Source organism: Triticum aestivum, chromosome 3D, assembly GCF_018294505.1.
Source record: "Triticum aestivum cultivar Chinese Spring chromosome 3D, IWGSC CS RefSeq v2.1, whole genome shotgun sequence".
Classification (NCBI taxonomy): domain Eukaryota; kingdom Viridiplantae; phylum Streptophyta; class Magnoliopsida; order Poales; family Poaceae; genus Triticum; species Triticum aestivum.
In genome coordinates this window covers 40,576,474-40,600,191 of record NC_057802.1, presented here as the reverse complement: position 1 = coordinate 40,600,191, position 23,718 = coordinate 40,576,474, and the positions used below count along the sequence as shown (strand labels likewise).

The 23,718-nt window shown below is 42.8% G+C and overlaps 1 protein-coding gene across 2 annotated transcripts; it reads right to left on the bottom strand.

The window, feature by feature from the left end:
• Positions 1-7,661: 7,661 nt before the first annotated feature.
• On the bottom strand, positions 7,662-21,888 carry LOC123077197 (probable serine/threonine-protein kinase PkwA). Of its 2 annotated transcripts, XM_044499418.1 has the most exons (16): positions 21,822-21,888; positions 21,109-21,435; positions 19,565-19,826; positions 19,226-19,454; positions 18,571-18,721; positions 18,293-18,469; positions 17,642-17,720; positions 16,860-17,446; positions 10,604-10,665; positions 10,438-10,492; positions 10,283-10,322; positions 9,820-10,154; positions 9,571-9,699; positions 9,267-9,415; positions 9,068-9,133; positions 7,662-7,904 (listed from the first exon to the last, which is right to left on the bottom strand). In XM_044499418.1, the coding sequence occupies exons 2-16, from the start codon at positions 21,340-21,342 to the stop codon at positions 7,850-7,852; spliced, it is 2,610 nt and encodes an 869-aa protein (XP_044355353.1). In that variant the 5' UTR covers positions 21,343-21,435; positions 21,822-21,888; the 3' UTR covers positions 7,662-7,849. The 2 variants fall into 2 exon arrangements, with proteins under 2 accessions (XP_044355353.1, XP_044355355.1); XM_044499420.1 differs by lacking the exon at positions 18,293-18,469.
• Between the last annotated feature and the right edge of the window lie 1,830 nt (positions 21,889-23,718).

The window sequence follows — 23,718 nt, the reverse complement described above, 5'->3', positions numbered from 1 at the left end:
ACTTTTCCTCTCTTTGATATCATCCACGAGGTAGCGAGCCAGCAGTGCATCATCGACCCGGACCCCCGTGGAACCCACGCTGCTTTTCCGCATAGATGGGACGGTACTATCCAATGCTGGATCTGGTTGCTCCTGCCGCAGAGATGCCCTTTGCTAGCTAATTGTGTCGATCTGCTCCTGCTGCTGCATTAAAATGCGTTCCATCTCTGCGTTCTTTGCTACTACCTTCTGAAGCCGGTCTGCATCCTGCTTCTTTTTTCTCCGATGGCTTCTATAAGTGTCGTTCCACTCCGAAAACCCCTGAACCCACGGAACAACGCCTTTGCCTCGTGTTCATGTTTAGGATTCCCGAGGGCGCGTGTAAGCTCGTCGTTCTCTCTCTCGGGCTAGAACAACCCCTTTCGAGCATCTTCTATTGCTAGAAGTAAAGCGTCTGAGGCTGTTTTAAGATATGCCTTTTCAATAATCTCCCATGTCGCTGGGTCCAACTCTCCCCCATGCGCATAAAACCAATTCCTGGACTTCTCGGGCCAACACACTGTTTTTGGAGTGACCCCTTCAGCAAGCATCTTGGCCTTAGCTGCTTCCCACTTAGGCATGCCTCTCTTGTAGCCACCTGTCCCCAAAACATGGTGATACTCTCTTTTTTGCAGCATTTATCTTATTTTTTTTCTCGACCTTTCCTTAGCTTCATCCGATTCCTTGTACTTCACAAATACGTCCCAGTGATCTTTTACCTTCTCTAGTGCTCCAGTGAATTCTGGAGTCTTCCTTTCTTCCTTGACATGGTCGTTGTATAATCTTTTCTTCCAGGTCTGGAATTGTGTGGCCATCTTCTTAAGAGAAAATTGCCTGGCTTTCAACCGTTGGCCATATGTGAAACCCTTTGGTAGGTTGAAATGTGACATGAGCGTATCCCAAAGCAAATTTTTTGATCTTTCGTCAACATAACTATCTCCTCGATCTTCCTTTGGCTTATTCCATTCTCGAATGGTGATCGGGATGTTGTCCCTAACAATAACTCCGCATTGATTTATAAATTTACGGGCATTCTGTGCAGGAGCAATCGGTTCGCCATCTTCTTTGACTTCATTGATGTTGTACTTTATGCCATCAGGCAACTTTTTGGCCTGGCCCCATACCCTTGTAGAAGATTTGCTCGATCCGAAGGGCTAAAAGAAGAAAGTTTTGTTAATATATATACAAATTAATTAATATAGCTAATGATCACCAGAGGCCTAATATATATATATACCTCGCCGAACTTTCTTAGTTGGAGAAAATTTTCTCTGCCATCATTGTTTGTTTTCCCTTCGTCTCTTGGTTCTTCCTTAAGTCCCCCATTGGATTCGTTCAGATATTGTGAGCCGTCATCCGGTTCATTCTCTTGGTTTTGGGAGGAGCGTATCATGTCGAATATGATATCCTTATCATGGTCTCTTGATATCCTTAACATTAGTTCTTTGAGAATCCTGCTCAATTCTCTTAGGATGACCTTCAGGATACAAAGGTTCCTGAGTCACTTTACCCCCTCTAGTTGCAACTCTAACAGCAAAGTCATTATTCTTACTATTCAATTCCTTGAGCAAATCATTCTGAGCTTTAAGTACTTGTTCTACTTGAGTGGTAACCATATAAGCATGTTTACTAATGAGTTTAAGTTCACCTTTAACTCTAGACATATAATCACTCAAGTGTTCAATCATATAAGCATTTTGTTTTAATTGTCTACCAAAATAAGCATTAAAATCTTCTTGCTTAACCATAAAGTTATCAAACTCATCCAAACATTGACTAGCAAACTTAGTAGGAGGGATTTCAGCTTTATCATATCTATAGAGAGAACTTACCTTTACTACCTGTGTCGGGTTATCAAGACCATGTGTTTCTTCAATAGGTGATGAATTAATACCATATAATTCTTCAACAGGCGGTAAATTAAGACCATGTATTTCTTCAATAGAAGGTAAATTCTTAACATCTTCAGCTTTAATACCTTTTTCTTTCATAGATTTCTTTGCCTCTTGCATATCTTCAGGACTGAGAAATAGAACACCCCTTTTCTTCGGAGTTGGCTTAGGAGTTGGTTCGGGAAGTGTCCAATTATTTTCATTGGTCAACATATTATTCAATAGAATTTCAGCTTGATCAACAGTTCTTTCCCTAAAAACACAACCAGCACAACTATCCAGGTGGTCTCTGGAAGCATCGGTTAGTCCATTATAAAAGATATCAAGTATTTCATTTTTCTTGAGAGGATGATCAGGCAAAGCATTAAGTAATTCGAGAAGCCTCCCCCAAGCTTGTGGGAGACTCTCTTCTTCAATTTGCACAAAATTATATATTTCCCTTAAAGCAGATTGTTTCTTATGAGCAGGGAAATATTTAGCAGAGAAGTAATAAATCATATCCTGGGGACTACGCACACAACCAGGATCAAGAGAATTAAACCATATCTTAGCATCACCCTTTAATGAGAATGGAAATATTTGAAGGATATAATAGTAGCGAGTTTTCTCATCATTAGTGAACAGGGCGGCTATATCATTTAATTTAGTAAGATGTGCCACAACAGCTTCAGATTCATAGCCATAGAAAGGATCAGACTCAACCAAAGTAATTATATCAGGATCAACAGAGAATTCATAATCCTTATCAGTAACAAAGATAGGTGAAGTAGCATAAGCAGGATCATATTTCATTCTAGCATTCAGAGTTTTTTGTTTCAGCTTAGCTAATAATTTCTTAAGATCAGTTCTATCATTGCAAGCAAGAAAGTCTCTAGCAGTTTCTTCATCCATAACATAGCCCTCCGGCACAACAGGCAATTCATATTTAGGGGGAGAATCTTCATCATCACTTTCATCAATATTATCAGTTTCAATAATTTCATTCTCTCTAGCCCTAGCAAGTTGTTCATCAAGAAATTCACCAAATGGCACAGTAGTATCAAGCATAGAAGTAGTTTCATCATAAGTATCATGCATAGCAGAAGTGGTATCATCAATAACATGCGACATATCAGAATTAATAGTAGAAGCAGGTTTAGGTGTCGCAAGCTTACTCAAAACAGAAGGTGAATCAAGTGCAGAGCTAGATGGCAGTTCCATACCTCCCGTCGTAGTTGAGGGATAAATTTTTGTTTTCTCGTCTTTCAAGTTCTTCATAGTGACCAGCAGATATAAATCCCAAGTGACTCAGAGAATAGAGCTATGCTCCCCGGCAACGGCGCCAGAAAATAGTCTTGATAACCCACAAGCATAGGGGATCACAACAGTTTTCGAGGGTAGAGTATTCAACCCAAATTTATTGATTCGACACAAGGGGAGCCAAAGAATATTCTCAAGTATTAGCAGTTGAGTTGTCAATTCAACCACACCTGGATAACTTAATATCTGCAACAAAGTATTTAGTAGCAAAGTAGTATGGAAGTAACGGTAACCGTAACAAAGTAATAATTTTGGGTTTTGTAGTGATTGTAACAGTAGCAACGGAAAAGTAAATAAGCGGAGAACAATATGTGAAAAGCTCGTAGGCATTGGATCGGTGATGGAGAATTATGCCAGATGCGGTTCATCATGTAACAGTCATAACATAGGGTGACACAGAACTAGCTCCAATTCATCAATGTAATGTAGGCATGTATTCCGAATATAGTCATACGTGCTTATGGAAAAGAACTTGCATGACATCTTTTGTCCTACCCTCCCATGGCAGCGGGGTCCTATTGGAAACTAAGGGATATTAAGGCCTCCTTTTAATAGAGTACCGGATCAAAGTATTAACACATAGTGAATACATGAACTCCTCAAACTACGGTCATCACCGGGAGTGGTCCCGATTATTGTCACTTCGGGGTTGCCGGATCATAACACATAGTAGGTGACTATAGACTTGCAAGATAGATCATGAACTCACATATATTCATGAAAACATAATAGGTACAGATCTGAAATCATGGCACTTGGGCCCTAGTGACAAGCATTAAGCATAGCAAAGTCATAGCAACATCAATCTCAGAACATAGTGGATACTAGGGATCAAACCCTAACAAAACTAACTTAATTACATGATAAATCTCATCCAACTCATCACCGTCCAGCAAGCCTACGATGGAATTACTCACACACGGCGGTGAGCATCATGAAATTGGTGATGGAGGATGGTTGATGATGACGATGGCGACGGATTCCCCTCTCCGGAGCCCCGAACAGACTCCAGATCAGCCCTCCCGAGAGAGTTTAGGGCTTGGCGGCGGCTCCGTATCGTAAAACGTGATGAATCTTTCTTTCTGATTTTTTCTCCCCGAACACGAATATATAGAGTTGAAGTTGAGGTCGGTGGAGCTCTAGGGGGCCCACGAGGCAGGGGGCGCGCCTCCCACCCTCGTGGACAGGGTGTGGGCCCCCTGGACTTGATTATTTCGCCAATATTTTTTATTATTTTCAAAAATAATCTCCGTGAAGTTTCAAGTCATTCCGAGAACTTTTGTTTCTGCACAAAGATAACACCATGGCAATTCTGCTGAAGACAGCGTCAGTCCGGGTTAGTTCCATTCAAATCATGCAAGTTAGAGTCCAAAACAAGGGCAAAAGTGTTTGGAAAAGTAGATACGACGGAGACGTATCACCCCCGGGTCTATTTTAATCATATTACTAAAACCAAAAATACCTTGCTGCAATTTATTTCTTTTGTTTTACTTTGCAATTTCTCTACCTACCATTATCAGATTTAATCCTTCCAAGTAATGAGTTCAAAGGGATTGACAACCCTCTTGCCCACGTTGGGTGCAAGTATTTTCTCTTGTGTGTGTAGGTGTTTCTTATAAGGCATTTGCATGGCTCTCCTATTGGTTCGATAACCTTGGTTCTCACCGAGGGAAATATTATCCGGTACTATATTGCTTCACCCTTCCTCTTCGGTGAAAATCCCAACGCAGCTCACAAGTAGCAGAAAGAATTTCTGGCGCCGTTGCGCGGAGTCATCATCAAATACCTACAGGTTCCTACACACAAATTATCATTTACTTGCTCTACTTTTTATTTTCTTTTAGTTTCCTTCTCTTTTTCATCTCCCTCCACTTCTCTAAAAAATCGTAAAACACAAAAATATTTTATTTTGCTAGTTTACTTTCTTGCTTGCTTTGCCAATATTGCTAGTTCTTCGCTTGTTACTTGTACCCCTGAAAATGAGGTGCTTAATTTTAAACAAAGGGGAGGAGACAATTAAAAGATGCTTGGTATAGGATTTGCGATGCTCAAAATAGATCTACTCGTAAGCAATCCACTATTGTTCTTCTTCGCAATTTTTTGTGGGTGTTACTACTTGGTATAGATTTGTGGTTGACACTGTTAATGGAGGGAATTTTCTAAGTAGTCACCCTTGGGATGCTTTCAATGGCATGGGAGATTTGGTAGGATCACCACCTATTACTATTAATGAAACAACATTGACTTTTGAACATGTTATGCAAAGGCTAGAACCTATTGAGAATAAAATGCCTACTATTGAGCATATTGAAAATCTTGAAAACAAGAAGGTCCATGATCAAGTTACCCAATTTTGTTCAAAAGTAGGAACCACATTAAAAATTCTAAAGGAAAAAAGAACCTATAGTCGCTGAGAGAGTAGAACAAAGTTCTCCTAGAATTGATAAATTGGAAGATATAGTAATTTGGATTTCTCTTTTTCTCCCGTTAAAACTATTGAAAGGACTCCTACAAATAAGAATTACAAGTTCATGTATGTTTCTAAGAATAAGGGTGCCTCATCTAGTAAAAAAAAAGAGGATCTTAAAATGATTAGCGTGCACCCCAACTTCATTGATATGATAAAGGAACCTATTACTGAAAATAAATTCCTCAATTTTGTTCCTAGGAGTGTTATTGTGAAAAACATGCTTGCTAAAATTCCTAGAGAGTATGGATGTATAATTGAGGAGTTGGAACCTAAAGATGATAAGACTTGAAACAATGCATTATGCCCAGCTAGGGGCTTAAAACAATAGCGCAGCAACCCAATAGTTATCCTAATTTTTTTGCTTTTCTTTCTATTTTGGTGTGATGACATGAATATTGCTGGTGTAATGATTCTATTTTTATCTTTTAATTAGTATTTGTGCCAACTAAAGCCTTTGGGATGATTTGGATAATTCTTAACTTGATTATGTGCAAAACAGAAACTTTTGCATCCAGTGTTGGAATTTACAATTTTTTTACTGGAACATGATCTTGGTCTGGAATCTTTACACATGATTGATATACAAATTTCCTACATTTTCCTAATTTCTTAGAATTTTTGGAGTTACAGAAGTATATTTTTTGTTCAGATCATTACAGGCTATTATGTTTTAGACAAATTCTATTTTTTATTGCACAGTGTGCTTATTTTAATGATGCTATGGATTATATTGGGGGATATAAGTCATGGAGAAGTTAGATACAGTAGTGATGATGCAAGAATAATTAATGAATTTGCAACAGTACCTCAAGTTTATGATTTGTCTATTATACTAACGGATCTCACAAAGTTTCTGTTGAGTTTTGTGTGCTGAATTTTCAAGTTTTGGATGAGATCACGATGGATGAAGGAATAAGGAGCCGCAAGACCCTAAGCTTGGGGATGCTCAAGGCACCCAAAGGTAATATTGAAGGAAGACCTAAGCGTCTCCCTCTCGTTCCATTCTCCCCTCATCGGTACAGTTCCTAGCGAAGCTCTGCCGGATTTCCACCACGTCCACCACCACGCCGTCGTGCTACTGGCCTAGATCCCATCTACCTCTCCCTCTTGCTTGCTGGATTAAGAAGGAGGAGACATCACCGAGCCATACATGTGCATATCTCGGAGGTGTCGTTCATGCGGTGTTTGATCAGATGGATTGCGAAGAAAGTACGACTACATCAACCACATTCATTAGAATGTTTCTGCTCTCGGTCAACAAGGGTATGTAGACTTACTCCCACTTGTTCCTAGATCTTGGGTGAATTCGTTCTCTCGTAGGAAAGAAAATTGTTTTCCATGCAACGATTTCCACCAGGCGTTGGGTGCATCTATGGGCCGGCAGATATGCCCGGATTTTCGGTGTCTACCTTGTTTACCCAAACATACAAAAAATGGACAAACTGTGTGTCTGTTTGGGACGGAGTTGCCCTAATGTAAGGAAACGACAACGGGCTCCCATTAATATACTAGAGATAAGGGCATGCTGCACCATGGAGGAGGACCAAGATTAACACACATTGGCATCTGATGAAGAAATCCAGACTGATCTATGACTCTCTACCTAGATCTACCCCTTAATTACAGCTCAACGTGTTTTAAATAGCCGACTATAGCCCCGCTATAGCGGTTTGAGCAGGGTGCCGCTAAATAATTGGCTATAGGGTTTATGTATAATTGTCTAAAAATAATCTGAAATAGCCCTGTATAGCTTATTTGTAGGACCGCCGCTATTTGTCATGGCCTGCTATTTAAAAAGACGATTAAACACGACTAGGAGCGGAATCTGGGCAAAATCTATGTCTCGTGTCCATCTGTTGGCCTAACATGATGTCCCAATACCAAATAAATCACGTGCGATTGTCGTACCATTGAGAGGTACCCGACAGAACTATTTTGAGCAACAATGATTCCCAAACAATCCATACAAGTTGCTAGGGTAGTTTGGCATAATTAAATACATCAATCTTGTGGAAGAAAATAATACATGTATCTTTTGGAAAGTTCTTGGTAGCTGGTGCCAAATGAAATTTATGAAGTTCAGTTGTCTATCTATTGAACCAACAAATGCATTTATTATGTTCATAATATTTCTTCGTTGTACTAGTGCTCTCTTCTAACACCTTGATGTTCAAGGCAAAGAAATTTTCACCATTGCTATTCCTTCATGACACCCAACCACCATCCTGAACAAATCAATCAGAATGTGCCTGTGTTAATCATTAATTTCATGTTGCATAAGAATTGACAAGATTAATAGACAATGTCACAAATATGTAATTATCAAATACAAGATGGGCAAAGTTATGAAATACTTCATCACACAAAATATGATTGTGTTTATCAAGTACAAACTTAGACTCACATCTATAAACAACTACTACCACCACCGACAAATATATTTGCTACATGTTGCGCTTAATCTACCGTCTCCAACTAGAATGGAAAATATATTTGGCAAGTGGTAACTGATTGAGAGGAGTTCCCACTAAGTTTAAGGCACAAATATATGTTGATGTTTGTGCTTTAGTGTGGGCATTACAATATTGCTGTAATGAGCTTGCTTTTAATAAATCCAAATTTCCAAACTTTTGCACATCATCTACGAGCCATCCAATTTTATCCGTGCCTGGGCTACCGTACTAACCGCGGAGAACAAAGGATCTATGAACTTTGGGGTGTAACCAACGGGAGATGACTGCACGGGGTTTCTTCAACCAGGCTGGATGACGATCCAATGATAGCATATGTAATTTTTTCTTCATCTGAGTTGGATGACGGCATATATAATTGAGTTATTTAGTGCCTGGTTGCATTTCAAACGGTGTGCCATTTCTACTGCTAATTTTATACGACATTGTGAACGTTTGACACTCTGAACTTAACAAATATGGATGTGTCCACTGTTTGATGTAGAGGCAGGGGAAAACCTTTTCCAAGGAGCAAATAACCACGTCCAACACACACACACACACACACAGAGACTGTTTCAGACCGACAAAGTGAATGTATCCCCCCCCCCCCCCCCCCCCGGCGCAAAAAAAGAAATAAATTTATTCAGCCCCGTGATAATCATTTATACCTAAGCTCTCAAAAAAAGTACTGCATACCTACTTGTTAAGTTTTGTAGATTGAACTTAAAAAATGCACGCGGTTCGGTTCCTTTTTTTAGTTACAATGTTTAGCAAAATGATACATACCAGATTGGGAATTTTCCAATTAACTACTCCCTCCATTCTAAAATTATTGCCGTGGTTTTAGTTCAAACTGAACTACCACGACCATAATTTTGCAACGGAGGGAGTAGTATACTAGAGAAAGGACACACATGAAATTCATTGCCAATTACCTTGAGCCCTTTATGCATCCAAAAGCATAAACTGCACCGAGGTTGAAACCAATTATGTTCTCAAGCCTGTCATGTTAGGAGGGGAACGCACTGTTAATTATGCAACTGAAAATGTAGTGTCTACAATCACTGTACAATCCTACACATGGAAGTTGAGCTATATATGTGGTGCCTGTAGTAAAGTTGAAGCCATACGTACTTGTAGGTAATGGAGTTCCATACGCGTACGGTACCGTCAAGTGAACCTGTAAGTAACAACCGATGCTCCGGGTGCAAACTGACGGCACTGATATGGCCTGCATGCCCTTCTAGCTTTTCAAAACATCCATTCATCTCCAATTTCCAGATCTTGATTCAGCAACAAACAAATAAGGAACATTTTTTAAAGAATCGTACTATATGGCAACTTGCTAGCTAACTATACGATTAATTGAATAATATATATTATGATTGAGTTAAGACTTAAGAGTATATGATGTATGCAGGGAAGAGGCCACATCCACCTGTGCAGTCTTGTCTTGACAGCCCACGATCAGATATTGTTGATTACGGCGTGTAAAGTAATCAACACAGAGCAGGCTTTGACCACCCAATTTCAGTGTGGTGATGTTATCGGAACAGATGCTCCAGATCTATGAGTCATTTAACGCCAGTTATTTTAAGTGCATAAAAAATCATTACAGATTTTATAAGGAGAATTAAAGTTTTTTTTCGAAAACATAAGAAGAATTAAGGTAAGCAGATTAATTAACCTTGACCGTGCCATCACAGGAAGCACTAGCAAAACAGTCCTTGTTCTCTGGGTTAAACGTTACTTGCATCACTTTGTTAGTGTGTCCCCGAAATTCTCGAGTACATGCCCAGCCCCTGTCCCAGTCCCAAAGCTTGATCAATGGGTCATCTTCATCATCAGATAATGACAGCACAAAAGGTTGCGTTGGATGCACAACCAAAGTTGTGATGCAACTATCTTGAGCATCCAAGGTCTTGTCATGTTGGTTTTGGTCGTAACTGTACACATGGATCACCCCATTGCCATCACCCGTGATGATCCATTTCTCCCTTGCTATAAATTTTGCCGCACAAACTGGATGCATGCAACTGAGCAGAATTAGTATATGTTCGAAGGAGTACGATTTAGCTTTGTGGTGTGTGATCAACAAATTACAACGTGAAAGATTAATCAAGTCTGCTAGACAGTAAGCATATGCTTGCCTGGTTCATATATCACTAATTTAAAGGAGTCCAGCGTTTCCTGTGGCCGGCAAGAGAACATATGCATATATATTAGCAATTAACTTGAGTCAGTTTTGAATGTACGCATGCATGATAAATTAATAGTACTGGCTGACGCCAAATTAAGTACCTACCATTGTGTGGTAGTTCCAAACACGAATGATCCCTACGTGATTTGTCGTCAAAATCCTGCATATAAATTGTGTGCAAAGGATCGATGAACTGAACATACAGTCTATAGTTGTACGTACGTAGCTGGCACAATATACCACACATTATAGAACAAACTGACGCTCTCACCATGGCTCCGTCGGATGCACATCTATGGACGAAACTTGCTGAGCATCAGGCACGATTATGATCTGCAAGATAAGGCCAACCAAAGACCCTCTCGTCAGTGAAACCTATATATACATAATACATGCACGCATGGTTTTCAATTGTAGCCATTTTTAAATTTAACAAAGGCACGCGCTTCACTTTTTAAGATGATATGCATTTCTCAACAGCAACACCCAAATGGAATATATTAACGGTGTGATTAGATCTCAATAAGTTAGTGACGTCAGCATATAATTTTCATGTTCACTTTATTTTCAAAATACCTGAATATAATTTTTGTTGTTTTTTCAGTTGAAACTAAATAAATCAAATAAAATACGTAAATATAATTGCACGAGGCCAGCGGACATGCAACTGTAGGTGCACCTGACCAATGCACATGCAGTTGCGCATGGTTATTAGGGCATGTCCAACGCTGGACGCTTATACAGGCGCCAGGATCATTATCCCATCGAGTTCCCGGCTGATTAGCGGTTGGGCCGTCAAATCCCAGTGTCAAGTGCGGCATCGACGCAAAAGCTGGCATCCGATGCTTGGCCCTTTTCTCAGCTACACCAAGCGCCCCTGATAGCGTAATTAGGCTATGGAGTTAGCGCCATGCATTGGGAGCTAGGGCGCTTAGACATTTTCTATTTTATGGTATTTATTAAATTTCCTTGATAAGCGTCTCCTTAAGAGTCCAGCGTTGGACATGCCGCGTGTAACTGCAGCTGTGCATGGCCGGTGGATATGTAGCCGTGCACAGCAGGCGGGCGTGCAACTTCAGTAGCGCGGAGCCGGCGGACGTCCAACTGTAGTTACACGCGGCGTCAAGAAATGATAATCGTGTTTCTTCGGTAAGAAGTGCTATACATCTATGGATACGGTTCAACATAATGGAGCATCAGATGGCGGTAGGCAGGTCGCTGGCAGTACGTGTATGATTTGTGGAGTTATAAGAAAGGATGTGTTTCACGCTCTACACTTCGCAGGCTTGTGAGGGCATTTACAGCCAGATTTGTCAAATCCAGCACCGTCCGCAGCCGCGTCCGCGTAAACTGACCGGCAATCTTTAAATCCTCGCATTCACAACCATGTATCTCATATCAGGTGCCTTGTATTCATACTAAAGCATGTAACGTGAAACTGAACTTCATAAATCATTAAATGGGCATAGAAACGTGACAGGAAACAGACATAGAGATCGACAACAAACGGACATAATCCAACTGATCAATCACCAAAAAGACCACCACAATTCAGCCGACAGACAAGTTCTAAACTAAGATTACTAATAACGGAAATAAACACGGAGAGAGGGCCTTGCTTCACCGCTTCCTCTCCGGCCCTTTGCCCTTATGATCTTCGGCAGTGCTTTAGGCTTCTGGGTAGGCATCGGCGGCAGGAGGTGTAGCCCGCCATCCTCCGGACGGCGCGGTCCTGCTACCTCTTGAGCTTCACCATCCTCACCGCCTCCCCCGATGCATCGGTTGCCTCACGTGCGGACTGCTCTAGCCCAAGCCGGAGCGCCTTTTTGCGTTCTCCGATGGATCCAGTGGGAGACCGTCTCCGGCGTCGTAAGTGAGCGGCGATAGACCCACACGAGGACCGGCTCCTCGTCATCGGGCATCACCGACAACCTACGGTGGCCACAGAAGGACTGTGTGACCGCTTCCAACGCCGCCGCTCTCTCCTTTGCCCACTGCCTCTCGCGGCACGTGACGTGCACCTCAGATTCGGGCATGCGCATCCATGGTGCCGACGGAGCATGCATTAACATCAATCGTTGTCCCTTGAGGAGCAGCGGCCAGAGGGTTAGGACGGCGGCGACGGACAAACGGCGTGGAGTGGGTGCACCTTGCGGAGCTCTACACGGTGCGGGATGGGCCCACTACAACATCAGCGTTGCGGCGTCGGATGGAACAGGACAGAGCAGGGCCTTAGATGTTTCATGTGTTCACCCTCGAGCGCTACAACGTGATGCGGAGTGCCAGCTCCTAGTCGCCAGCCGAATCACGGAGGAATGCATCCCAATCATCGTCGGATCCGTCACCTCCACCGCTGTCGGAGTTGGACATGGTTGTCGAAGAGGATGAGGGAATTGGATGGGACTAGAAGGAGAAGAAACAGAGAGCACCACGAGAAAGTGTAGTGAGCTAGGGTTTGCTCCGGATGTTGAATTTAGTGGGGTCGGGGTGGGCCATAGTGGGCCGGGATGACGTGGCGGATGCGCCCGGGCCTTCTCATATCTGCCCCAGATTTGGGCTGAATATAAGGGATATCGGACAGCCTGGGTGTTTAGGGCCGGTTTTAGGTGCCCGGCGGGCTCAGCTTTTTTACCACCCAGTGACCGGTCCTTTCGCCCGGGCGTTTGAGACCGGTTAGAGGCGCCCAACAGTAGATGCTCTTAGAGAGATTTGAGAACTGGAATATCCTATTTGACCCATATTACGTCAAATTGTCGACCTTTCGCACAGGCTGGCGACCGAAGCGCTAAGCTGGGCCGGCCCGTTAACTTGTTGCGGCGATTCCGGTTTTAGGAACCTTCCAGAGATTCCAGCCAGTTTTTTATCGGTTTTGGGAACATTCTAGAAGGTTCCTGAACCTGGTTTTCTACATTTTTCTTTTTCTTTTTCTGTTCATGCATTTATTTGTTTCACTTTTTTCTTTTTTTTCTTTTGTCTTTTTTCTTTTCCCTGTTTCTTTTGTTCAGAAATTTCAAATACGATAACTTAAAAAATGTTCTTCTTAAAAAAACACATTTTAAAAAAATGTTCGTGTTTAAAAAAATATTAGGGACTTTCCAGAAAAATCTCATTTATAAATTTGTTCAGAAGTACAAAAAATGTCCATTTTCAAAAAAATATTATCATTTTCAAATTTGTTCAAAGTTTCAGAAAATCGTTCATGTTTCAAAACATGTTCAGGAATTTCAAAAAAAATCTCGTTTACAAAATTTGTTCACCATTTCAGGAAAAATGTTTGTCTTTTAAAAATGTTTGCGGTTTCAACACCTTTGTTCGCGATTTCAACAAGTATTCCCATGTTTCAAATTTTGTTCACATTTCCAAAAAAGCGTACAATACAAATTTTGTTCGCACTTTAATTTTTTTTCATGTTTTAACTTTATTGGTGCTGAATTTAAAAAATGTTCCTGTTTTTCATTTTTGTTAAAATTTTTAAAGTGTTTGTGATCTCAGAAAATATTCGAAAATTTCAAATAATGTTCGTGTTTTTCGTAATTTGTTCGTTTTTCAGAAAATGTTAATTTTTGAAAAATTGTTCGGATTTTTGAATACTGTTTGGGATTTGCAAATTTTGTTCATGCTTCATTTTTAAATTGACAAAACATCTTCAGTTTTTCAAAAAAATGTGGCATTTCAAAACTGCTCGCAATTTTCCAGAAATGTTTCCCAAATCTGAACTCTGCTCTGTGTTCTTATAGTATTTTTGCACTTGGATGATCACTTGGTGGTGTGTGGTGTAGTGGCCAATGTGTGAGGTCGGGGGATCGATTCCTGGGACGCGCTGCTGTTTTTCACGTTTTTTCGGTGCCGCGCGATAGGAAACGAAACAACGAGCGGGTTGGTGGTCCGGCCCAGTCGTCCGTCGAGCTCCTGTATGACACAAAATGCATCATATAGGAGATCCCTTGAGACCTCCCCGAGCCCGAGGAGGAGTTACTAATTCAGGGTGGTCATGGGTGGTTCGTCCTTTTATTAAAAAAGATCAACGAGAGCCATCAATCCAAATTGTTGATTCTCCTATGTAGGGCCTGGTATTTGAGGGAAAATGCAATTTTTGGTGATGGAAAGGCCTCTGTCACGGCTTCGGTCATCTTGCGGGATAATATGTGAATGGGCTTTAGTGGCATGAGAAGGGACTCATATCTATCGTGTACGGATAAATGTAGGTCTATTGTTAGCCAGACTCCATTTTTTGCCCTTCTCGTCCTCGGTGTGTGTGGGAGGTGTGTCCGGTAAGAATTGTTAAGCTAAATGTTGAAGCAAGCTACCTGGCTGATGATCATTGTGAAAGCAATGGTGTTGTGGCGAGAGATCATAGAGGTGTGGTCATTCTTTCTTCCTGGGACTTCCACCGTTTCTGTTCAAGTGTGGAGGAAGGAGAGCTTCAATCTTGCCTCACGGTTCTTCATATTGCTTTGGTTCTACAAAATCCTATCGTTATGGAAATGGACTGTCTATCCATGAAGAACTACTTATCTAATCATGTCCTGGACATTTGATCAGCCTTTGTGGACTTGAAGAAAGAGGCGTTAGGAATAGTTCACCTTCTGTAGCAATTTTCTCCAGGAAGATCAATAGAGATGCCAATGAGGTAGCGCATGAAATCGCTAAATTTTGAATGACATCCAAGTCGAACGGTTTAGTATTTGGTGATGTTCTGTTCCGCATGACGTATTTTGTAACAAATGATAGTATGACTCTTGGTTAATTTAGCATTGAGGCTCCCCTGGTAGGGTTCCCACCCCCGCTGCCGCCCTCCTCCGCGCCTGCTCCAGCCGCCGCCAGCTGCCGGGCAAGCGCCTCCAGGCCCGCCCCGCTCCCCCCCCCCCCCTCTCCTCCCCCCGACCCCCGTGGCGCGCCCGCGCGCGCCGGGGGGAGGGGGGAGGGGGGAACCTTAGCTGATGCAGCCTCGGCCCCACCTACCTCCCCTCCCCCCCCATCGCCGCCGGCGAGCTCCGTCGGGAAAAGCCCGATGGGCGCGGCGGCGGCGGTGCCCTTCTCCCCCTTCTCGTGGGACGCTAGCGCGGGGCGGCCTCCTCGAGCTGTGGCGCTGGACTTCGCGGGGTTCAGCACCTCGGCGGCGGGCTCGCGGGGCGGCCGGCGCCCTGGGTATCGCGCGCGGCGGGGCGGCTGCGGCGCTCCCATCTCGGGAGGTGGCGCGCGGTCGGCCCCCTGCTGGATCCGACCGGATCTGGTGGTTGGGGTCGGCCGGCGGCGCGTGGCGGTGGTGGTGCGTGCCCGGCGGCTCCGGCGGTATGAGCTCGCCGGCGACGCGGGTAGGGCAGCGGCCGGGCGTGTCCGTTGATCTAGCCGTCGGCGCGATGTGTGGAGGTCCGGCGGTGGTGGACTCTCGGTGTCGTGGCGGCTTCATGGTGGCTTGCAGATCTGCCTGCGGCGGCCGGCTTCTCCGGCGTCGGCTTGTCTGCGATCGGACCGTTTCGGCCTTCACCCCATCTCGTCGGCGCTCGGTCGCTACTCCCTTCCAAGGGCTGACCCTTTCCAGCTGCGGTCCATCGCTCGTCTCGTGCCCGGTGCAGCAGGACCGAGCTCGTCTCGCGCACAGTGTCGCAGGACCGAGCTCGTCTCGCGCAAGGTTCAGCAGGACTGACCTCGTCCCCGCCCCAAGGTGCTACAGGACCGATCTCGTCTCGCGCTCCGGGCTGGGTCGATGGATGCCAGTGTTGGCCGACCTATTGGGTCTCGACGCTGGGGGTGTTGGCCGACCTATCTGCTCGTCTCTTTGGTTGGGGTAGCGACGGGTCTCGGGTGCGGTGGTGTCAAGGTCTTGGATGCCGGGGCGGCGGCCCTGGTGGCGGTGCACGGTGCTCTTGGGCAGAGCCCATGTCTTGGCGCTGCCCGGTGACCATGGCCATGTGGGCGGCGTGGTAGCCGGGGTGTAGCGTTCGGTGGCGGTGAGTGTTGGCCGAGGTGAAAACCTGCTCTATCTTCGGACAGACCGGCGACGGCGAAGCTCGTTCCCTTCTTGAAGGTGTCGTCGCGGCTCTCACCGCCCGTCGTGCAGCTCCGGGGGAAACTCTGATCCTCGGATCGGGCGGTGGTGGCGCTGCGGTGTCGTATCCTTCCTGAAGGCGCCGCCTTGGAGTCAACGGTTCGTTGTATGCAGCTTCATCTCTTTGTGGTAGTGTGCTAGGGGTGGTGTTGCTGCGCTCAGCGCTTCTGTATCATGCCTTGGGTGTGTGTGGTGTTGGTGTACGTTTGTTTCGGATGTTGTTGATTTTTGCGTTATATATAAAGCGGGACGAAAGCCTTTTTTGATAATTTAGCATTGACTTACTTTGCGAAACCTATAAATTAATAATGAGAAAAAACCCACCCAAACCGTCAGTCGATTCCAGTGCCAAATCATCCCGTCCATTAAGAAAACATTGTAAGATGTCATATACTCCAACAAGAATACCAGGCAGTAAGTAGAGTTTTGTTTCATCAACCAGAGTCAAGAGACATGACCGATTAGCTTAATTAGTTACCTGATCAGACGACGACGCCCCTTGAGCTGGTTGATCACAAATAGCCCTCAACTTCAGCTCGTGCACCTCTTCGCCGGCCAGCTTGGCCTTCTCAAAGAGCTTGTGGTACTTGACGGAGATGGAATCTTTGTCGTGATCACGGAGGTCGTATTGGCTCATTAAGGTGGTGTACAGTGTAAAGTAGTCACCGCCGCTGTCTGATGATGATGTCACCGGTGGCTGCTTGGGCATTGTGAGACTGAGAGTGTAGACGCACCTTGGAGGCACAATGCCGCAGAGCGGCTTCCTTGTCAAGTATCTCTTGGGAGTCTTAGCCACAAGCATGAACGCGACACGGTCGTTTTCCTTGTTGTTTAGTTGCAGCGAGCAGGAGATCATGGCCTTCTTTCTTGGTAGTACTTCCAACGATGACATGAATGGGAAGCAGAGCTCCCGGGGTTGGACGTGAAGCAGCTCCGTATCTTCTGAATCAAGGAGCTTCAAGTCTGACCCATTTTCTGATTGCGGGAAGAAACTGGTTTCTGTTTCGTTCAGAGTATGCACGGTATCCATGATGGCGAGAGTGTTGTGCTCCACCAACTCCAAAGCTAGTTTATGCATGTGATACATAACACAATACAATAAGTAGTTTTAATAAGCATCCAATAACATGATATTATGTCACATAATTCGCATATTAGTGAAGTAGTTCTTGGTTGATAGTATTATCTTAAGCAATAAAAATACGCTACGTTATATTTTTGAAACAGATGAATTAGCTGCTAGCTAAAGCATGCACTAACCTGAACAAGGTGTAGAGTTAATGGTGATATCGTTGATATCTGAAGGAAGAGTGGACGAATCTCCATCATCTTCATAGAACTATAAATCGATGAAAAGGATAATAATTAGTGAGTGTGTATGTGATTTCATGTCTCTCATTATGTATATTAGAAGTGGAATGTAGCTATAACCTTTGCTAAAAAGCCATATCTAAAATTTAAATGTACCCATCACGGAATCTTAATTTACCACAGTATCAAGATAAAATGCATGGAATCAAACATAGTAAATCATAAAGTATAATCTAGCAATGAAGAAGAATCAATTAGTAGGGTTCGAAATGAAACTATACAACAATTGTGCAATGAAATGGTATTTGATTCCATTTACTAGAAAATTTTCTTCACCCGGTGGATGCAAAGTATAATTTACAGAAGAATTCATAAAGGTTACCGATGGTTACCGATGAATTCACAAAGTATAATATACAGAAGATTCATTATAATGTGAAGAAGAATCATTTTTTATGCCATTTATTAGAAAATTATAATAAATATACATAACGATAAAATACAACATTTATTAGAAAAATGAATTCTAATACTTATTATAGTTTTCTAATAAAATGTATTATGAAATTTCTTAATAGTTTGCATCCATCGGTGACCTACCATTGTGTCCTTCTCTTTCAAACAGGCAACAATATGTTTTATAGTAGGCCTTTCTTGTCGGTTTGACTTCAAGCAATCTAGTGCTATCTTAATGCATCTTTTCACCTGATTGCAATATGCTTCAAGTTTGTGACCCGATATCGTTTTACTTAGCCTATTTTTCCAACTTTCATGTACCTCCAACATTGGAATTAATGTTAGAATGATTACACAAAGGTCAAACATAACACAAATAATATCGATGCTGGAATTGACACATAGAAAGAAATTATTCTTACAAACTTGATAGATTTCCGGGCTGGAGTCTCGACAATATAATTGTAGTTCTCCTGTCCGACCATTATTTTTACAATGATTACACCCAAACTAAATATGTCAAACTCTTTTGATATTATTTGATGCTTTATGTATTCTGGTGGCCAATATCCCCTGCGTGCCATGAATGGTAGGAATTGGTACTTAGCAGACAAAGTAGTGATACATGAAATACAATAGTATATATGGCAGAACATTATAATTTAGGTAACAGAAGTATATTAGTGCTTATTACAAATTATTGATTACTTGACTAAAATCCTACGACACAATGCATAACTGACACCGGTAGACAGTATGTGCTACTGAACTTTAGAGGGAGATTGGGCTGATCGATGGCCTTACATTTTCTAAATTTTAATATTTGATCTGGAAATCTGCGTCCATTGCAACTTAAAAGGCTGATGGATGGGTCAAATGATGCAGCCCAAGGTGTGAAAGTGGATGAATATGGAAAAATGGCAGAGTCATGTTCAAAACCCTAATCGTATATATTGTGAAAGATCCATCTTTTATCTTAATATTTGTAACTTTTTTTCAGAATAAAAAGGATCAAAACACATTAACACTCATGTCAAATTTATACAATGAGGAAAAATACATGTCAGTTATACTTACATTGTACCTATGACACTCATTGTCTTTTTTGTGTTCTCTTCACCGAAGAGCTTTGATATTCCAAAATCTGCGATTTTCGCTACCATATTCTTATTTAGCAATATATTCTCAGGTTTCAAGTCCAGATGCATTATTGGATTCTCTATTTCCAAGCGAAGATATGCTAGACCCTCACAAACACCTCTGATTATTTTGTAGCGCTCAGACCAGCCAAGTCCTGTGTATTGGTCTGCAATACAGAAAAGAAAAGGAGTATGATAATAAAAATATAATCTAAAGAACATTTTTTTCACTTGCTAAGTAAAGTACATGTACAGAAGTGAGCACAAAATTAATTACCACTAATAAACTTGTTTAGGCCACCATTGTGTACATACTCGAAGCAGAGTGCGGTACGCACACGTCCGGCAGTAATTTGTTGTCCTTGAAACTCTGCAGGTTCTTCCACTATTTCATTGCAGAAGGCCACTAACTCTACAATATTTGGATGCTTGAGCCCCCTAAGATTGTCAAATTCTTTCTGAAATTCCACATCATCCAGTCCTCCAGAAATGTTGCGTAATACCTTCACGGCAATCTCTCCACCATCTTCATACACGCCCTGTCCAGTATCTCTTGTTAACACTCAACACTCTTCTTGTTCTAGCAATGTCGGAAATTCGGAATTGAAGAAACTTGAAATTTGAACGTACACTATGGCTTAGCTGCTATTTAATTATATGTTGCCTAATAATATGGTAAGAAATACTAGTATAAACCCAATAATATGTTTCTTTGTGATGTATCTGTTGATATCAATTCCAGGAGTGAAAATTAATAGTTCTAAGTTATTTTTGTTCGCCGGGAAGAGTTTGAATGAGTTAACAACGTGCATTCTGGACTGATAGCTATTCATATGATTAATACCTTTTTTGTGAAAAATATGATTAGTACATGATGCACCAAATTTGTGATGACACTATCTACTTAGATCTGACGTATGGGGGTCTCCAGTTTCACTAATACCGTAAGTACTAACAAAATTCTATTTGAAAGATATAAAAAGACAAAATGGTGAAAAGTTCTTAATTTTTCATCACTACAAACTTCATTGTTTAAGTCTTCCAACTACAATGAATATCACTTGTCAACTGTCACGTACATTATATTTTATTAATAATTTCTAAAGCATGTGTATGTAGTTTCTAGAGAGTTTGCGTCAACATATTAATTTAAATCAGGATATTTAAACATCACAACTGCAATGGACCTTAATAAGTGCCACACGTGGCACGAAAATATGGCAACTCCCAACGTTTTTGATTGTAAGTTTAGTGACGCGAGAATGGCAACTTCCTTTTCGGCTGGCAAGTTTCAGTTTTTTTATGGATTTTTTTTCGGATAGCAACTTTAGTTGTAAAAAAATATTAGGACCGAATTGCTTCATGCCATACATGTGGCACTTACCATTTGGGATAAGTCAACCAATACTTTACTCTGGCTTTAAGCCGATCCATCTCATATGCATACCGCATATGTGTTCTGCGCATCACATATGAGCTTGCGTAATTGTCTACATGCACGTGAGCCACCTTTTTATCTTAAAGATGAATAATTTATAAGCGTCATGACACTTCTACAGTTGATATAATTGATCTAATGTCGCAAGGAAAAAAAATCCTGAACAGTGGACACGGAGTACGGTAGGCATGCATGTATGAGCTGGCCATGAGATTAATCTCACGGTGTATGTTAGATGTCGCTTTTCTGTTTTTGTTAGATTAGATGTTTTTTGTAGGGGTTAACATGGAGCTTTAAGAACAACCTTATTAGTGCTATACATAAGACTGCTAGCTTGGCCATGAAAAGCCAATCCAGAGAAGAAAGCAAGATTTTATTCATACCTTATAAACTATTCCGAATGTACCATGCCCAAGCTCCTCGCTGAAATCCTTTGTAATCAGTTTTATGAACTCGTACGGTAGCTTACTTGGCTCGTTGCCTGAGCGTTGTGCCGTGTTCTCCATGCTACTGCTCACAGCCCGATTTACACCTCGGGCAACTCGGGCTGCAGCCGGGGGCCTATGCCCAAGAGCCCAGTTTTTAATCCTTGGAAAATAAGAAAAAAGATGATTCATAAAGAAATAAATGTAGAGTGGAGTAATTAAGGCAGGATGAGAAGATCCAGCCCTGGGCGTGAGTGATTTCTGGATTCACCCCTGCTGCTCCTTCTGGTAAAATAAAATCCTCTTGCGTAAGAACGAGTATGTATATGATTCTCTTACATACAGTTAATAAGCCTTGAAAACTAAGTTAAAATCGAGCAACTTGTATCATTTTTTTTCTCAATCACTCAATTTTGCAACAATATTTTGGCGTATAAAAACAGTTACCAACATAATAAAAGATATATATATATATATATATATATATATATATATATATATAAACATAATTTTGTGAAGAAATCACATTCCATAAACCTAGTATGGAACAGAATGGCAAATAATCAATGAATACTCGCCCTAATTAAACACAACTGTGGCGTATTTTACAGAGATATATACAGACTTTATATGGCTGGAAATAGAACATCTGTATCGTAAAGGCACTTTACCTGGAGAAAAGGAGGAGAACAGCCGGAGTGAGACGGGAGGGATGGGAGTGGATGAGCAGCGTTGTTGCGGACCCTTTAACGAGAAGGGGGTGATGAAGAAGGATCGAGTCAATATATGATTTGGGATATATTTTAATTATTAAGTTGCAAGACCGTCATTTATTTCTTCTAGTCAAATGGCCGGCCGTCCCCACCCACCCCTCAAAAAAAATTATTGCCGGCCGGCCTGATCCCTTGTATTAGTTCTATTAAAGTCAATAGTCTTTTTTTCCCTCTTCTTTTATAGGAATAGAATACATCACAAACAAACTTACGCGTCATCCCTAAAAAAGAACTAGTAACGCGTCATCTTGCGCGTACCGGTTTGATGTGGCGAACGTCACGTGCTGACTAACAGCAAGAGATCGATTAGTATTGAGATGCTAACTATATTTGCCTTATTACTTGCAAATAGAGCCTTGGTTTCAGTGGTTACACATCACAACCACCCGGGTACATTTCTCATAATTGACGCGTGATGACACCTATACATCGAATATCCTTAAGGACCAAGGTTATAGTGGGTGACACTACACATCGAGATAAAAATCATCATGGTACTAATGCCAAAATGTTGTATTCATCCCTAATTGATGGGGAGGCCCATAGAAGTGAAATTCTCTTCCAACTTTAAAGACCAACATGTCTCTAACAAACCACCCCCGCACCACTCTCACGTGGAAAATCTAGCCGCCACACCTTGCTAGCACTCATGTCATCCAAGTCCCTTAGCCACCATAGGAGGAAGCGGCTGGGCTAAGCTCGTGCCACAGCCGCTGCGGAAAGGATAGCTCTCGCTGCGCGCGGTGCCTTTTCCCCCGATGGTTCTTGGAGCTGTAGCGGGCATACAGAGGCCGAAGTCCTCCCTCGAGTTGTGGTTCCCAGGCGGAGACGAGGCATTTGGATTGTGGCGTCCTGTCCCGACGTCTCTACTCTCGGTGGCGTCAAATCCGGCGTCGTCCGGTGTCGTGCCCCTGCTGAAGTTGCTCAGCATGGTGGCGTCCCAGTCATTGATGACCCTTCCTGTGGTGGCCAAATGTGGCCTCCCGAAGCAGCTGCACAGCCCCGCCCTTGATCTGGAATTGCAGGTCTGTCTGGGTGGGGCCCTTGGCTAGATGGGACTAGACTGCGCCTGCCAGTAACATGCCGCTGCTCTAGTTGCTTGGTATGGCCGCCTCACAGCTTTGAAGGCCCTCCCAGTGGCGGCCCGACTGGTGACCATGTTGGGCTATGCCTCTCCCGATCTGTAGTTCCTGATCCAACAGGCATCGGTCCCTCAGCCAACGATCATGTTGTGGGCCTTTTTTGTAGCGAAGAGGATAGAATGGGTGGTGGTTCAGGCGGACCAGCCGACCTACAGGCTTGGGAGTCAACATAGATGGTGTAAGCTTAGATCGAACAGGGTCCGGGCCGATGACGGTAGTGCCCACAAGTGTCCTTACCCTGATGAAGGTATCATTGATGTTGTTCTCTTATCACATCCCTATTGCACTGGGGGAAACCCTAGGTTCGAGATCCCTCGACCAGATGATGTTGTCACTTGTGTCATCATTTTGGAGTTGGTCTGGCTGAGGCATTAGTGGTATGCACCGCATTTGTTGCTTTCCTGTCTTTCCGGTGCCTAGATGTGAGTGGATGAGGCGTGGAAGCGGCGTGTTAGGCAGTAGCGACGACTATCATGGCAGTGTGGCATGGCGGACATGATGCATGTCGGCAGTGTTGGTGAGGCCTACGATGCGGATGGTCAGACCATGACGGAGCTAGTCACGACAAATTGTGGCCATGGCAGTGCAATGTCGGCACCTGGTGTATTGTATGAGGACCGGTGGCCATGCCAAGGCTTACCCCCCGACGTACA